We start from the raw sequence: 18,779 nt of genomic DNA on the forward strand, positions 1-18,779 counted from the left end.
TCCATTAAGTCAGAGCTTTACCAGTTGAGGATCTGCTCCTTAAAGTATATATAGCAGTGTAATACAGTATACCAGTCAAACATTGTTAGATTGGATAACTAGTTGAATGCTTCTTTTGCTTTGTTCTGATACTTGATTCAGATTTTAACACATCTTCAGCTTTTTACTGCTATTTATTCCTCTTCTCCATACTTAAGATGCATGAACAATGTTGAAATAAACTTTTAGTCTACGAAAATAAAATTATTTAAACTACTTGGCTGTTTGTGAATTATCCTTGTTAGCCTATAAACAGACACGGGCAGCACAGAAGGAAAATATAAACATCCTTGTTGTTCACCATTACTTAGCAAATGTATGTGCTTCCTTGCTAAGCCATACATTTTTATGGCTTGTGTGTCCAACAGGAATAACTTGTTTTTAAGCCTAAAGGAGTACCTGATAATAAAGCGATGCAGCTTTGCTTTTTCTTCCTAGCATGTTTATGCTTTGACACGGGCGGTAAGAAGGAACTGAAGAGTGGCTGGGTCGGCTGGGGTATATATCCGGTGCCATAGCAGCGCCACTCCAGGGGGCGCCCAGCCGACCCACCGAGTGTTGCTAAGGTAAAAAGTCTTCCGACGAACGTGCACGTGGCGCGTGCACACCTAACTGGAATGGATATGAGCAATCACTCGAAGAAGAAAAAGACGGTTACTCACCTTTGTAACTGTTCTTGATTTGTCTGGGGTTATGCAAACTGTACTGATGATATTTGTTTACTTTTTGGTTTCTTGAGAAGTAATGCATTTCTCTAGAACTGTGTGAGTGAAGGGGAGTGGGAGGGCAGTGCTATAGTGCTTAACAGCATTGCCAAGGATCTTCTATCTCAGACTTGCATTGCTCCAGGCCCAAAGTAGAGTGAATTCCTTATTGTGATATTTGATTTGAATCGTCTTTAAATCGTGATTTGGGGGGGTTGGATACTAGGAATTCGTTTATGTACGAGGACAATGGGCAGATGCCTTTAACTTTGTACCATTTTTAGAAATGCTTCCTTTCACTTGTTCATACATAAGTAGAAAATGTGTCTTGGCTTTAATATGTAGCCTATCTAAAGAAGGAAATAGGTGAAGTCTGTGTTAAAGTTTGGTCATTGCTACAGTGAAGAGATTGAAGAATATAGCAATGTAAAAAAGAGGCAGAGTATAGTGTTTAAGAATGTCTAGATTTTGTGTTTTGCAAGAAATCCTTTTCATTCATCTTCGTGGTCAGGGCAGGAAAATTAGAGAGGTTCAACTAGGAATAAGGTGCTTCTTGAGAGAGACACCATTTCATTAAAGCACAAAGTTCAGCCTTCTGAGCTTTGTGGCTGCGTACTTCCATTTGTACTTCTGTGATTGTATACATTCTGTTTTCAGCACAAACAAGAAAGGATAGTGTTGACAAATTTCATTAGCCAGTTTACATTGGAAAGCTTTATAAAGGCCATCTAAGGCCAAATAGTGTATTAGAATGGGTCAGGGTGAGGGATTCAGGGTCTTAAAATTGGCACTACTTTTTAGTAATCCTTACCACTGTCAAATCAGTGTTCTTTGACAGTTTTGAGTTTTGTACTTGGGCTGGTTCCAGGCTGGTTCTTCTCACTATGCAGTTCACTTTCAGAATTGACTATATTGTTTCATTTGTGTGGATGAGGCATAATTCTTGAGCTTCCCAAATAGTTTTTGCCATTAGGAAAGAATCAAACTCAGTCTTGGGTTGTCCACACAAACGTTTAGTTATGGCTGAACTGGGGAGTGAATCTCCTCTGCCTGAGCCAGCTGCACACTAAGGGCTTGTCTACATCACAAAGTTGCAGCGCTGGTGAGGGGGTTACAGCGCTGCAACTTAGGAGGTGTACACATCTGCAGGGCATCACCAGCGCTGCAACTCCCTGTTTGCAGCGCTGGCCGTACTCCTGTTTTGTCTCGGGTGTAGAGGATCCAGCGCTGGTGATCCAGCGCTGGTAATCAAGTGTAGACACTTACCAGTGCTTTTCTTGACCTCCGTGGAATAAGCAGGTATCCCAGCATACCTGAGGAAGCCTCTCTGGTAATCAAGCAGGTCTCCTTCCCCGCGGTTTGCTCCGGTGTTCTCCGAATCCCCCCCCCAAGCGGGTCTCCTTCCCAGCGGTTTGCAGGGGGGTTCGGGGAACGTGAGAGCAAACCACGGGGAAGGAGGTCTGCTTGCTCGAGGGTTCGGGGAACGCGAGAGCAAACCGCGGGGAAGCAGGTCTCCTTCCCCGGTTTGCTCTCGCGTTCCCCGAACCCCCGTGCAAGCAGGTCTCCTTCCCCGCACCCCCGAGCAAGCAGGTCTCCTTTCCCGCCGTTTGCAGGGGGGTTCGGGGAACGCGAGAGCAAACCGCGGGGAAGGAGATCTGCTTGCTCGGGGGTTCGGGGAACGCGAGAGCAAACCGCGGGGAAGGAGATCTGCTTGCTCGGGGGTTCGGGGAACGCGAGAGCAAACCGCGGGGAAGGAGACCTGCTTGCTCGGGGGTTCGGGGAATGCGAGAGCAAACCGCGGGGAAGCAGGTCTCCTTCCCCGGTTTGCTCTCGCGTTCCCCGAGCCCCCCTTGAAGCCGCCCAACAGCGCTGCAGTGTGGCCACATCTAACACCACTTGCAGCGCTGGTTGCTGTAAGTGTGGCCACTCTGCAGCGCTGGCCCTATACAGCTGTACTAATACAGCTGTAACAACCAGCGCTGCAAAATTGTAGATGTAGACATACCCTAACTTTCCCATGGACTCCGCTCATGCACATTTGTTCTTGTGCTTTTGATCTTGTCGCGTTTCAAAGCAGATTAGATCAGAGTGCACTAACAGACTGTTTAATGTGTGTCAGCCGAGACCACGTGGCCAGCTAGTGCAGGGTAGATGCACAGCCCAGCTTGCTCTGAGCTAGGTGTTCATATAGACAAGCCCCTAGTATCCAACAGGTTTTTAAAAACTGATTCAAAACGGTCAACTTTGCAGGGTAGAAAGTGCCTAAATCAGATGATTCTCAGAAAAATCTGTCATGCCAGAGATTCCTATTGTATCCAGTCAGTATCCATAAGAACGGCCATACTGGGTCAGACCAAAGATCCATTTAGCCCAGTATCCTGTCTTCCAACAGTGGCCAATGCCAGGTGTCCCAGAGGGAATGAACAGAACAGGTCATCATCAAGTGATCCATTCCCAACTTCTGGCAAACGGAGGCTAGGGACACCATCCTGCCTAATCGCCATTGATGGACTATCCTCCATGAACTTAACTAGTTCTTTTTGAACCCTGTTATAGACTGGCCTTCACAAGATACTCTGGCAAGGAGTTCCACAGATTGACTGTGTGTTGTGGGAAGAGGACCACCGCTAGCCCAAATAAACTTAGAAAAGTATGAGGACAGGCGTAGGGAGGGCCCAAAAGGGGAAGGTAGGAGAAGAGAAGGTAGTTACAGTAGAACCTCAGTTACGAACACCAGAGTTAACAGCACACCTCATTTGGAGCTGGAAGTATGCAATCTGTCAGCAGCAGAGACTTAGCCAGCCCGGCCCCCCAAACAGTACAGTATTGTTAAATGTAAACTATTAAAACAGAGGAAAGCAGCATATTTATTCAGCATAGTAATGTTTCAAAGCTGTATTAAGTCAATGTTCAGCTGTAAACTTTTGAAAGAACAACCATAAAATTTTATTCAGAGTTATGAATATTTCAGAGTTACGAACAACCTCCATTCCAGTCGTGCTCATAACACTGAGGTTCTGCTAAACCAGGGCTGGGTGAACTTTTTGGCCCCAGGGCCACGTCGGTGTTGCGCAACTGTATGGAGGGCTGGGTAGGGAAGGCTGTGCCTCCCCAAACAGCCTGGCACCTGCCCCCTACCAAACCCCTACCACTGGCCCCCTCATAATCCCCAACTCATCCAACCTCACCACTCCTTGTCCCCTGACCACCCCCTATCCAGCCCCCTGCTTCCTGTCCCCTGACTGCCCTGACCTCTATCTAAACCCCGTCCCCTGACAGCTCCCTCAGGACTTGAACTCCTTATCCAACCGCCCTCTGCTCCTTGTCCCCTGACCACCCCCTCCCAGGACCCCCCACCCCTAACTGTCCCCTGGGATCCTGCTCCCTGTCCCCTGACTGCTCTCCTGACCCCTATACATACCCCCACACCCCCGATAGGCCCCCTGGGACTCCCACTCCCAACCCTCCGTGTTCCCCATCCCCTGACATATACTCCCAATCTCCACCCCATCCAACTACCCCCTCCTCCCTAACTGCCCCACAGGACCCCCTGCTCCCTTACCCAACCCTCCCGCCCCCTTACCAGCAGCAGGTGCTCGCAGCTGGGACACCTGACCAGAGCCAGCTGCACTCCCCACCCTGCCCAGCGGGAGCGGCAGGCCAGAGTGCGTCCCATGCGGTGGCATGGCTGTGGGAGAGGGGCTGGGGACTAGGATCCCTGGCTAGGAGCTCAGGGGCCAGGCAGGATGGTCCCACGGGCTGGATGTGGCCCGCGGGCCATAGTTTGCCCATGTCGGTACTAAACATTCATGTGTAAAGTGTCAGAGGGACACTATTGAAATGAAAAGAATAGGTGGAATGGTGTAAGAGTGGGAATGTAGGAAGGGCTGTAGTTTTTAAAAGGATGTTAACATAAAGCACTTTAGTGCAAATGATGCTTACACTCTACCCAAGTATTCTCAAAGGAGATGTTAAACCTGAACATGCTAGACATGCATATTTCATATATCGTTTCTAGTCATGTTTGTCTATTTGTAGACAACTAATTATTACTAAAACATTAATAGAATTAATTACCTGAAATTAACCTGTTAATAGCTAATGCACAAACATCTTGTCTTTCAGAGACAAAGCAATGAAATAAATAAATATTAATATGCCTCTGCAGTAATTTCAAATGCTGAAAATATATTTCAGGTCCTTGTTTTAATAGTTTGTAAGCTACAGTAGGCTATTACTGTTAGACAAACTGGCTACTTGTCAATCTCCTCAAATATGTTTTAAGATTACCTGTCAGTTGAATGGTACTCTGGTTTAATTTATAATACACAAGTTGAAGTTCCTGATAAATGCATGCAAACTGTTTTACTGCAATTTAAAAAAAAAAGTGCTATAAGAGTTTTCTTCTACAAACCCTAGTTATGGAGCTTCTCTATCATGGTAGTTCGAAGTCCTGGACTGTCAGTCTCTGAAATTCTCACTCATTCCTAAAGGTAGTTAGCTATCAAGGTCTTGGCTGGAATAGCTGTCTTATGGAATCCCAAGGAAGGATGGATTTAGCTTGGGGGATGGCGGTGGGGGAAGCCACTAACTTCAGTTGTATTTAAGCATGTTTGTAGCTAGCACAGTCCTTTTAGACATGGTACGCAGAGCAAAAATATGAAATAGCTGTATGTTTTGGGTGTCGAAGGAGCCTGTTCTCCCAGCACCCACATAGAGATACCAGATTGATGCAGCAGCAAAGAATCCTGTGGCACCTTATAGACTAACAGACGTTTTGGAGCATGAGCTTTCGTGGGTGAATACCCACTTCTTCAGATGCATGGGTATTCTTCAGAAGTGGGTATTCACCCACGAAAGCTCATGCTCCAAAACGTCTGTTAGTCTATAAGGTGCCACAGGACTCTTTGCTGCTTTTACAGATCCAGACTAACACGGCTACCCCTCTGATACTTGACAGATTGATGCAATATATCATGTTTCAATATTTACTATCAAAACTGACTCAGTCATTGCTTTGAAATAGGATTGTGTTTTTTTAATTAAAAATATAAGCTGCATTTAAGCAAAAAAGCAAACACAAGTTCTGGCAACTCAGTCTTTGAAAAATATGGGTTCAATCCCCCGTTTCCATGAAGTAGAGCTAGGTACAGTTGAAGAGCAGAGAGGCTAAAGTGGCATAAGCCACTGCTTCTTTTGTTCTTGTCTCTGACCAGGAACCAAACCAGCCCTTGGTGCAAATTATAACTTTTGCAAGGTCACTGTAACTTAAACCAGCTTGTAATGATTCTCTAGGAGCCATTATACTATCAAGGATCGCTAAAATGCAGTATGGTCTTCTCTGCACTTGACACATCCCTTTGGCCAGTTTTGTTGTCAGAAAATTTCTCTATGCCAGAGGAAACCCCAGCTGCTGCCAACAGCAAGTGAGAAGAATGCCTTCAGAATAGGATACTAAGCTTTTTTCTTCCTTTGCTTGAAAACTTCACGTTTCCATTCTAAAAATAAGTTTCAATTCTATTTCCAGCCTGCTGTATGTTAGAATGAAATAGATCCATAACTAAAGCTACTGCTATTATCTCTTGGCCTATAGTGCTGCCTTTTGACAACATTTATCTTCATATTTTGCTTTTGCTAAATAGTCCTCATTAGTTTGTTTTTCCTGTTAATACTTAAAAATATATGGGGTTCCTAGCTTTTGTTGTATGAGAACAGTGCCATATTTTAATGTTCACCAAAAGTCTAAATTCTAAAACAGTAGCTAAAAACTTGTGAAATATATACAAACAGGCCTATTTTGTCAATGAACTTCTTGTCAGGGATGTAAAGACATTAAAATTACTGTATTCAGAAGTGCGTGCCAAACATTCAGGGAAAAGGTACATTTTAGATCTGAACATATTTGTATGTAGACTCTCTGTAGAGTAATTAAAACAGGTATTTTGACTCCAATGATATAAGTTTTAACATTAATTACTTACTGGAGTTGGTGCTTTTCCTTGTATAAACTTGTTAAACTTATTCTCCGCATATAAAGCGTGCGAAGTACTTGGAAAATTCATCCTTGTTTTTGTAGCCTCATGTTGTTGTATTTTTTTTCCTGAAAATAAACTCTCTAAACAAGCTTGCATTTTTCCTTCCTATGGACATAAACTTATATATACACGACACACTTTTCCCTGTTTAAATGTTAACACTTTATAGATTCAGAGGACAGTGGGAAGTGATGAGATTTAGGGACTTTCTGCAGTTTTTAATAAAAACTTAGTTTAGTAAGGGTTCAATTATTACTATTAAGTGTATGTATATATTTGATATGCTATATTGTATGCACATGAGTTAAGTAGTAATTTATATAAAAATTTCAATTAAATGTTTAATTCCAAATTTGATAACGTTTTTGTTGGCAGATAAAATTGTTATACAGAAGTCTCAATTTAGTGGTCATGCTTTTCTGTTTCAGAATCTTGGGTGAGGATGGACTGACACGGTTGAAAGTTTTTTGTTTTATTAAGAGGTGGACTGCAAAGGTGTTTTTTGTAGTAGGGAGGCAACTCTGGTTCATTCTTAAAAGTATAAATGGAAAATATGCAGCAACATACATTTAGCCACTTCTAGTCAGCTTGAACTTAAATTAATTTTAAACATTTGAAATGTTTTTTGGGTAGTTTTGCTTTGAAGTACTTTTTCCCCAGAGCTATTTCTCTTAACTAATGAGAAAATGTTTCTTGAATACCTACTAGCATGATGTCCAAATGAAATAATATCCAGAGAACTTCTTTAGCATTCTATCTCTTGAGTGACCATTTCAACAATGAACTTTGAAATAATAAATTTCTAGCATAATGGTTAAATTTTTCAGGAAACAGAATTGTTCAGTTTACTGACTAAACATTTTCTGGCATCGGGGAAAGTGTGTTTAATTCTCCTAATATTTTTGTCCCTCATATGTCAGTCTGTCCACTGCTACTCTAGGATCCCTGTGGATTCCTCCCAACCCCCAAATGAATTTTGCTGATCCTCTAACCAGCTGAATACCAGTGAATGTAAATTCTCTCTTCTGTAACCTGCCCCTTGCACCAGATTAATGTGACACCTCGGCTGACCAGAGAGATGCCACTCAAGACTTGCTCTCAGTATCTTGCCTCAATTTTCCAGCCTTGGAGTCAATGATAATCTTAGACTTGGATTCCCCCATGTGGAATTGTGGTGCACTACTGCTTGTTACTAGGTCTTCCTGCTTTCCTATTTTGTCATATGCACTTAACTGAGCGTATTTCTAATCAGTCCTTTTAGTGTGTTCAAGTACTCCACTTGCACGAGATAAAGGAGTTTAGATTTCATCAGAACATTATAGTTTGTAACTGAATGAAACTCTGAATATAATTAGAATTTAAGATCTGACCAAGGGCAGTCTTTTTATTTATAAAGTATCATGAGCATTTATGATTCTGTAGACATTATAACCTTAAGATGATGGTCTTTGGAACATTACAGTTTGCTTCAGAAACTGGCTGTAAATATATCTGTACTGAACAACACTTAGTTTAAAAAATGTAATGAGGAGAATCTTTTCTAATTGGTTTTGTTTGCAAAATGTAAAATATTTCATCAAATAGTAATTTGGAAAAACAACTTTAACTAAAAATTGTATTTGCTTGGTGGTTATTATGCTATCACTTATTCTCCAAGGATATTACTTCAAAATGACAAACATCTTATTTGTAAAATTATTTGTTCAAATCTAATTCACCACCATTGCTGTGGCAAAATTACAGTCAGCAGACATATTCTGCATAATAAAGAAACTAATCAACCCAGGCTGCATAATCTAAACACTGAACTCCAGTATTGACTGCTATCAAGCTTTCATCATACTTGGCTGAAAAGTTCAACTGAATATGAAATAATCAGGTTAGCAAACTCTACCTTTTGCTGGATTGCACTATTTGCACTACAATTATTTCTATCGCTCTAGAAAGCCTCTCACCCTAAAGTTGATGCTTGAAACTTCTATAATTGCAAGAGACTAAGCATCCACCCACATCAGGTGTATGTATTTTACAGATGAATGTGATCCAATTAAAAGACAAATAATGAAAAATATCCATCAGGTAAGAAATCCTTAGGCTAACAGAAAGTTGTCCGGCAGTAGTGCATCAAGTAACATTCCATATAATGATTACTTGAGCCTCTGTAGTTAATTGACTTTCAGAAATGTCATGAGAACTTCCTTGCAAACAGTTTAGCTAAACTGCTGATTGCTTCACCATTGATAATTTGCTAATTTTATGTCCTTGAAGTAGGTCAGTCTTGTTAGTATTTACACTTGCCTTTGAATTGATCTCCCTGAATAAAACTTGTAACTGGATCCTTAAGCATTGCCATATGTAACCATTTCCTTTTGTCTTATTTTGAGAGTACTAAATAGACCTATTCCTGGCTGGAAACTTTTGTTGTAGGTGACATTTTAAATAGAACTAACAATTCCATAGTATTCAGCAATATGTGATGGAAGCCCTCACTTTAAGGTATATTGGCCACGGTAAATGGTAGGCCACATGGCACTCAATCCTGTTGTGGCTAGCCAACTTCCATTCTCATATATTTTTCTGATGCCACTTGTGCATTATGCTGCTGTTGGAAGATCTGCTAAAATCCCAGGTGTCCCAGGAACCTATCCTATAAGAATTGACAGTTTTTTTTGTATGTTTTCAAAGTCACTGCTTTTATATCCCAACTAGTTTTATTGTTTTAAATTCTCATTTTTATTCTATTGGTTTATTTGAAAACACACTTTGTTCCTCCGTAGGCAAGCTTAGTGAAATCAAAATAATGAAATCCATGATTTCACCAATTTGGGGAATTTTGTACGGTTAAAGCCAGTTACCTGCTCCTCTAATTTATTGGAGGTGGATGCTGTGGGATATAAAATGGGGAGAGAGCTAGAAATGTTTGCAGTAGCTAAAGTTCAGAATATTCTGCTTTGTTCAGTAGTCATTTGATATGTACTGCTAAAGGTGATGAAGGTTAATGAAGTACTGCTTACTGGGATGATAGCGTAAACAATTTCTCATGCTTCTGTGCACCTCTCAGTCAATTAAATACTTTTAGTAGCTTTCAGATATATATTTAGAACTAATAGACACCTAAACAATATGATACATGGTTACAGAAATGCAAAATTTGCTTGGTCCGGTTAGGGATAAAATCAGGATAATGGACCAAATAGACCTAAGTGACACCAGTATTTAATGCTTTTTTGCCTTTGTCATGTGTTATGATCAAGTATGAAAGTGAAGGACTATATAAAGTCCTTCCTCCTATCTTCAGAACCCTTAGCTTTTGGTTTGAAGCAAGAGGCTAGATTGGTCTTTTTAACATTTCCATCCTGAAAAGTCACAAGTATTACCTTTCTGTTTACAATGATACAGTCAAATTCGTTTTTAAATAAGTTTTTTTTAATAGTTAAACAAATTTCATAGTTGAAATGATACCTTCTCTACTGCAAATCTTGATGCTAGTTTCTTAAATATAGTTGGATAAGCTGTACTAAATATATTTTTTTTATTGTAGTAGCCTAGAACAACATTGCAAAACTGTTCGTTCAGGATCGGTTATTTTCCTGGATGGGCGACTGAAAGATTAGTTTTTTTCAGGAGAGCAGTCTTTATGCCTTAGTTGGCAAGTGTTAGACAATTTCACAAGGATGACTTAGAGTTACTAGACTGATTTGCCTTGGTTTGTGCTATGTACTTTCATGAAGTTTATAAATCTAGTCCAGTGATTCTCAAACTGTGGGTTGGGACCCCATTAAAATGGGGTTTCCAGGGCTGACTTAGACTTGCTGGGGCCCAGGACCCAAGCCTGAGCCCCACTACCTGGGGCTGAAGCTTCAGCCCTGTGTGGTGGGGCTCAGGTTACAGGCCCGGGTGGAGGGGCTCGATTGTGCTCAGGATTCAGTCCTTCATCTTGGGGTTATGTAGTAATTTTTATTGTCAGAAGGGAGTCACGGTGCAATAAAGTTTGAGAACCTCTGATCTAGTCAGATCTCCTTATAACAAATGCTTAGAATTTCCCCAGAATAATTCCTAGAGCATTTATGTTAAACTAATGTTAAGTATCAGAGGACTAGCCGTGTTAATCTGGATCTGTAAAAAGTGACAGAGTCTTGTGGCACCTTATAGACTAACAGACATATTGGGAGCATAAGCTTTCATGCATGCATCCGACAAAGTGGGTATTCACCCACGAAAGCTTATGCTCCAATACATCTGTTAGTCTATAAGGTGCCACAAAACTAATGTTAGTTGGTATTTTTGGTCTGACAAAAAGACTTTGAAGCATCATGTTACATTCTGAGTTTAACAGTTAAGATTGTAGTGCACATAATCATCCTATTCATTGAGCTGTATCAATATCAGTTCCTCCCTTCCCTCCCCCGCATCCAAATGTTAGTTTGATTACTTTCTCTAAGGGATCTTGAGTCTTTTGGTGACCTTGCAGCCCAAGTTGTCTGGCTAATATAGCGTAGGTGAGAAACAACTCTGCAGGTTTCTTGCCTCCAAACTCTCATGTGTTTAGGTGGCAAGAGAGGCAGCCGCAGTTTTGGTTACAGATTAGGGAAAGTGATGGTGTATTTTTTTTGTACTTTGAAGTGGGTTATCCATCTCATTGAATTTCAACAATTTTATGTGCAGTAGAACCTCAGAGTTACGAACACCTTGGGAATGGAGGTTGTAGCTCTGAAATGTTCATAATTTTGAAGAACTCGTTACTGTTCTTTCAAAAGTTTACAACTGAACATTGACTTAATACAGCTTTGAAATTTTGCTATGCAGAAGAAAAATGCTTCTTTTTTCAGTAGTATACTTTCAACACAATACTGTACAGTGTTTGCTTTTTTGGTCTTTGCTGCTGCCTGATTGTATTTCCATTTTCAAATGATGTGCAGTTGGTTGACTGGTCATTTTATAACTCTGGTGTTCATAACTCTAAGGCCTTGTCTACAATACGCGTTTAGGTCAAATTTGGCAGTGCTAAATCGAATTAACCCTGCACTCGTCCGCACAACGAAGCCATTTACTTCCATGTAAAGGGCTCTTAAAATCGATTTCTGTACTCCTCCCTGACGAGGGGAATAGCACTGAAACAGACATTGCCAGTTTGAATTAGGGTTAGTGTAGATGCAATTCGATGGTATTGGCCTCCAGGAGCTATCCTATCCCACAGTGCACCATTGTGACCTCTCTGGACAGCAATCTGAACTCAGATGCACTGGCCAGGTAGACAGGAAAAGTCCCGGGAACTTTTGAATTTCATTTCCTGTTTGCCCAGCATGGAGAGCTGATCAGCACAGGTAACCATGCAGTCCGAGAATCGAAAAAGAGCTCCAGCATGGACTGTATGGGAGATACTTGATCTGATCGCTGTATGAGGATAGGAATTCGTGCTAGAAGAACTGCGTTCCAAAAAACGGAATGCCAAAACATTTGAAAGTCTCCAAGGGCATGATGGAGAGAGAACACCGTAGAGACTCGCTACATTGCTGCGTGGAAGTTAAGGAGCTCAGGCAAGTGTACCAGAAAACCAAAAAAGCAAACGAACGATCCGGTACAGAGCTGCAGACATGCCGCTTCTATGCTGAGCTTTATGCAATTCTAGGGGGGGCCACCATGACTCCCTACCCCTGACCATGGATTCCGAGGAGGGGATGCTCTCAGCCATGGCTGAGGATTTTGTGGACGGGGAAGATGGTAATGAGGAGGACGAGCTTGCGGAGAGCACACAGCACACCGTTCTCTCCAACAGCCAGGATCTTTTTCTCAGCCTGACTGAAGTAGTCTCCCAAGGCGGTATCCTGGACCATGAAGGGAAGGGACCTTAGGTGAGTGTACCTTTTTTAAGTATAAACCATGATTTAAAAGCAAACTTTTTTAATGATGAATTTATCCTGAGGACTTGGGATGCATTCACTGCCAGTACAACTACTGGAAAAGTCTGTTAATGTGTCTGGGGATGGAGCGGAAATCCTCCAGGGACATCTCCATGAAGCTCTCCTGGAGGTACTCCAAAAGCTTTTGCAGAAGGTTTCTGGGCAACGCAGCCTCATTCCGTCATCCATGATAGGACACTTGACCACGCCATGCTAGTAGCAAGTAATCTGGTATCATTGCATGACAGCATATGGTCCTGGTATTTGCTGGCATTCAAGCAACATCCATTCTTTATCTTGCTGTGTTATCCTCAGGAGAATGATATTGTTCATGGTAACCTGGTTGGAAATACGGGAATTTTAATGAAGGGGACAGAGGTGGCTGTTCCTGTGGGGCTGTTTGCTTGTGGCTGAAAAGAAATCATTCCCTGCAGTTAGCCAAGTGTGTATGTAGGGGGGAAGAGAGGGGGCATTGGCATTGAACTGTTTGCATTTGACTAGCAGGGATCTTCCCTCGTACCAGCCTCGCAGTGGGGAGAGGGGTAAAATGATCATCCGAGAGAACTGGATATGGTGCGGGGGTTAGCTTGGTTTCTGTTGCTGCAAGTTAACACGAAAACCACAGCACTCAATGGGCTTTGCTTGGTATGGGAAAGGAGGGCGCTGCTTTTATGAAGGTTGCAGAAGCTGAAAGACAATGACTTACCATGGCTACATGCAAGCCGAATTCCGTTGCCCAGCCCTGCATCAGTGATCTCTAACACCAAAGCCACAGGCACTCAATATTAAGATGCAAAATGCGAGCTTGTACCGAAATCACGTGCTATGTAATGTGAATAGTGTTCTTCACCGTGAAAGAGTACACGCATTGTTCTGTAAAATGTATCTTTTTAAAATACTTCTTTCCCTTTTTTCCCTCCTGCAGCTGCAAATTTTTCAAACCTCTCTCCTCCGTCCCAAAGGCTATCTCAAATAAGGTGGTGAAAAAAACGCACGTGGGATGAAGTGTTCTCTGAAATCATGCAATCGACCCGCAGTGAAAGAGCTCATCTGAATGAGTGGAAGGACACAGTATCACAGTACAGGAAAGCGACCAACGAAAGTGAGAACAGGAGGGACGAACATGGGGACAAGAGGGACGAGCCCGAGGATAGGAGGGACGCTCGAGATGAGAGGTGGTGGCAGGAAGATCAGAGAAGGCAGGATGCAATGCTGGGGCTACTGCGGGATCAAACAGACATGCTCCGGCGTCTGGTGGCCCTTGAGGAACGGCAGCAGGATCGGAGTGCTGCTGCAACCCCTGTTTAACCGCCCTCCCTCCTCCCCATGTTCCATAGCCTCCCAACTCAGATGCATAAGAGTGTGGGGCGGGCGGGGGGGAGAGGCTCGGTGCACCCTGCCACTCCACCCCAGTGGACAGCCCAAGCAAAAGGCTGTCATTCAACAAGTTTTGAAGTGGCCTTTTCCTTCCTTCTCTCCTCCCACACCCCACCCGGGCTACCTTGTCAGTTCTCTCCCTATTTTTATAATCAATTAATAAAGAATACATGTTTTTTAAATGATAGTGACTTTATTTCCTTTGCAAGCAAGCTGTGATCGAAGTGGGGAGGGTGGGTGGCTTACAGGGAATGAGTCAATCAAGGGGGCAGGTTTTCATCAAGGAGGAACAAACAGAACTGTCACACTGTAGCCTCGCCAGTCATGAAACTGGTTTTCAAAGCTTCTCTGATGCGCAGCGCTTCTTGGTGTGCTCTTCTAATCGCCCTGGTGTCTGGCTGCGTGTAATCAGTGGCCAGGTGATTTGCCTCAGCCTCCCACCATCATAAAGGTCTCCCCTTTACTCTCACAGAGATTGTGGAGCACACAGCAAGCAGCAATAGCAATGGAGATATTGATTTGACTGAGGTCTGAGTGAGTCAGTAAAATGCACCAGCGACTCTTTAAAGGTCCAAATGCATATTCTATCACCATTCTGCACTTGCTGAGCCTACAGTTGAACAACTCCTGACTATTGTCCAGGCTGCCTGTGTGTGGCTTCATGTGGCATGGCATTAAGGGGTAGGCTGGGTCCCCAAGGATAACTATAGGCATTTCAACATCCCCAATGGTTATTTTATGGTCTGGAAAGTAAATCCCTTGCTGCAGCTGTTTAAACAGACTAATGTTCCTGAAGACATGAGTGTCGTGAACCCTTCCCGGCCATCCCATGTTGATGTTGGTGAAATGTTCCTTGTGATCCACCAGCGCTTACAGCACCATTGACAAGTACCCCTTGCGGTTTATGTACTGGCTGCCCTGGATATAGGTTCCATCTGTCGCTCCACCACAGTTAGGGAACCCCATTACAGCAAAGCTATCCAATATGACCTGACATATCCCAGAGTCACTACCTTTAGTAGCAGTAGCTCAGTGGTTGCTTTGGCTACTTGTATCATAGCAGCCTCCACAGTAGATTTACCCTCTCCAAATTGATTCCCAACTGACAGGTAGCTGTCTGGCATTGTAAGGTTCAACAGGGCTATCGCCACTCGCTTCTCAACTTTGAGGGCTGCTCTCATTTTGGTATCTTTGCACTTCAGGGCAGGGAAAGCAAGTCACAAGGTTCCATGACAGTGCCCTTACTCATGCGAAAGTTTTGCAGCTACTGGGAATCGTCCCACACCCGCAACACTATGCGATCTCACCAGTGTGCTTGTTTCTTGGGCCCAGAATCGGCATTCTGTTGCATGAACCTACCCCATTAACACCATGATCTCCAAAGTGCCAGGGCCCGCTGTTTGAGAGAATTGTGTCCATGTTCGCATCACTCTCATCGCCGTGCTGCTGTTACCTCCTCACCTGGTTTTGCAGGTTCTGGTTCAGCATAAACTGCACGATCATGCACAAGGTGTTTACAATGTTCATGGCTGCTGCACTGAGCTGAGTGGGCTCCATGCTTACCGTGGTATGGCGTTCACACAGGTAACCCAGGAAAAAAGGCGCGGAACAGTTGTCTGCCGTTGCTTTCACAGAAGTAGGGAAGGGAAGGGAGCCTGATGACATGTACCCGGAACCACCTACAACAATGTTTTTTGCCCCATCAGGCATTGGGGTCTCAACCCAGAATTCCAGTGGGCGGGAGAGACTGTGGGAACTATGGGATAGCTACCCACAGTGCAACACTCCGCAAGTCGACGTTAGCCTCGGTACTATGGATGCACACTGCCGAATTAGTGTGCTTATTGTGACTGCATGCACTCGACTTTATACAATCGGTTTCCAAAAATCGATTTCTGTAAAAATCATAGTAATTCCATAGTGTAGACGTACCCTAAGTTTCTACTGTATGCCTTTTTTTGTCCTCTTGGCTTCCTTCAGTGGTCATGTGGTATGTGCAGTTCATGACATACTATAAGATGGTTTTGAGGGGAAAAAATCCTGTTAAGCAGAAATTGACATGCAGTCAAAAAAATGCCTGTGCCTGTATACAGCTAGGTCTTTGTTACAGTTTTAACTCTTCAGAGTTTTATGGCTAAATCAGGACGGATACTGTAAAGAGTGGTTCATGTCCATTAACTTGCTATTCCAAATATTAAAGTATCTGCCTTCAGAAAACTCTGTATTTCATGTTCAAAAAGGTATTGAGCACATGATGGGGAGCTGCGTGCCTGACTTCTTTTTAAGCTTTTGCACATGAAAACTGGGTAACTGGATGCAGTATTCTGCAGGCATATCTATTATGCCTTGAGTTGGAAATCTGGAAAAATTTAAACATATAAAATGTTTTCCAAGTTCGTTCTTCTGAGATCTGTGTGGCAATGACTGAGTACATGTTTCTTGAACCATTTTGCACACAGTAGTTTAGGGGGCTCTTGGGCTTGGTAACACTTGTTGCTACTCCAGTAGTAGCCTGTGCCTTCTCCAATGGCTGACTGCCAGACAATGTGTTCATAGAGGGCCTGGTTATATCCCTTTGGACTATATCATGCCCTTTTTCCTATGTGCAGCAGTTCAGTCTTTTGAAGCCTCACACACTGTCAGTAAATACCTGTTGCCCCACTCTGCAGAGGTAAGATTTGGTTCTAAAATTTAGATATTTCAACAAGTTCCTTTCAGAATTTAGAGTCCAATTCAGTTGTCATAAGAGGAATGACCCCTGATATATCAATATGCTGTGATTTCAAGATGTGAAAATATAACATACTTCAGTTTAACTTTGAGATAGTTATCCTTCTGAAAAAAAGCCCAGTTTTCAAATATTTATTAGGTAGATAGGGTTATACTGTAATCTCAAATACTGTATCTAATGTATTGTTAAACTGAAAAAGCATATGTATCAAAGTTAAGGATTGCCTCAAGGTGTTTAGCAAGAAGGAACCTCTATCCTAAATTGTATTAAACAATAGATGTTCAGAGCCCAGAATATAGCTATGCCACTACAGGCATGTCACTAAAAGGTGCACAGTGTAGCCACTTTTTGTTGGCAGGAGAAAGCTTTTCCACTGACACCTCCCACCCCCCAAAGAAATCCTCCCCAACGAGCAGCAGTAGTCTTGTTAGCGGAGAGCTCTCCCGCTGATAAAGCGCTGTTCACGTGGGTGCTTTTCGTCGGTAAAACTTTTTTATCGTTTGGGAATGTGTGGTCTTTTCCCCCCACACCTCTGAATGACAGAAGTTTTACCGATGAAAGTCCAGTGTAGACAAAGCCTAAGATTTGTTGTTGGCCATGGACATTGCCAATATATCCAGTCCTACCTTTTGGCCTTTCTGCTGTGCTGAGAATATTTTAAAAAGGTATTAGCAACCTCTTTCAAGACTTGGATCTAAAAATCATCACTGAGTAGTACATCCTAATACTGTTCGTTGGAGCATTCGTAGACTCCACAAATGCTATAGCATTCCTTCTAAAGGACAGATACGAGAACCTATCATCACTGAACGCATAAATACAGTCACGGCCCACCACCACAGCAAAGACATGCCTGGCCTTATTGGGGCGTATAGCATCTTGTGCCCTTGTAATGTTACATGGTAGACTATACCTTTTGATGCATGCATGCCTGACTGAGGTCAGCATACACCCTAAGCAAACACCCCCGGGATATGACTCTTACAATGTCCTAGTTTACTCCTCTTGCGTAAGTCATACTGCAAAGACCCAGGAAACTTTTGCAAGGGTGTTCTCTTCATACCTTCTCCCTCCTGTGTCAAGCAGTCAGATTGTGGAACTGATCAATAAGACATCACATGTCCTTCTCAGCTGTCCACTTACCTGACCTACAGAACTCCCTCGCAGACAGTCTGAGAAGACACTTCCTGTTTAATCATAAATGCAAGATCAAGGACCCCCATTTGTCATCACTTTCCCAAGGAATGGGGTCACTGCCATATAGACATTGTGGTGTCAAGTTCAAAGCAGAAGTGCCAAGCTTTTTACTCCAGAGGAGGTCTGAGCCCAGGTTCCCTGACAGATGCTTTTCTGATTCTGTGGACCAAGGATATTCATAGACTCATAGACTCTAGGACTGGAAGGGACCTCGAGAGGTCATCGAGGCCAGTCCCCTGCCTTCATGGCAGGACCAAATACTGTCTAGACCATCCCTAATAGACATTTATCTAACCTACTCTTAAATATCTCCAGAGATGGAGATTCCACAACCTCCCTAGGCAATCTATTCCAGTGTTTAACTACCCTGACAGTTAGGAACTTTTTCCTAATGTCCAACTTAAATCTCCCTTGCTGCAGTTTAAGCCCATTGCTTCTTGTTCTATCATTGGAGGCTAAGGTGAACAAGTTTTCTTCCTCCTCCTGATGACACCCTTTTAGATACCTGAAAACTGCTATCATGTCCCCTCTCAGTCTTCTCTTTTCCAAACAAAACAAACCCAATTCCTTCAGCCTTCCTTCATAGGTCATGTTCTCAAGACCTTTAATCATTCTCGTTGCTCTTCTCTGAACCCTCTCCAGTTTCTCCACATCTTTCTTGAAATGCGGTGCCCAGAACTGGACACAATACTCCAGTTGAGGCCTAACCAGCGCAGAGTAAAGCGGAAGAACGACTTCTCGTGTCTTGTTTACAACACACCTGTTAATGCATCCCAGAATCACGTTTGCTTTTTTT

General features: G+C 42.9%; 1 protein-coding gene across 19 annotated transcripts in view; it reads left to right on the forward strand.

The window, feature by feature from the left end:
* PLEKHA5 (pleckstrin homology domain containing A5) overlaps positions 1-18,779 on the forward strand; it is a 294,700-nt gene that overhangs the window by 47,818 nt on the left and 228,103 nt on the right. The window contains exon 4 of one of the 19 annotated variants that reach the window (XM_050968118.1): positions 13,604-14,480. The exons of 17 other annotated variants lie outside the window; for them this stretch is intronic. In XM_050968118.1, coding sequence (XP_050824075.1) covers positions 13,604-13,682 — 79 coding nt within the window. In that variant the 3' untranslated portion in view covers positions 13,683-14,480. Of the gene's footprint in view, positions 1-12,554; positions 12,769-13,603; positions 14,481-18,779 lie in introns of those variants that run through there. One more of the 19 variants, XM_050968128.1, reaches the window with a different exon arrangement.

The sequence above is a fragment of the Gopherus flavomarginatus genome, chromosome 1, assembly GCF_025201925.1.
Source record: "Gopherus flavomarginatus isolate rGopFla2 chromosome 1, rGopFla2.mat.asm, whole genome shotgun sequence".
Taxonomy (NCBI): Eukaryota; Metazoa; Chordata; order Testudines; family Testudinidae; genus Gopherus; species Gopherus flavomarginatus.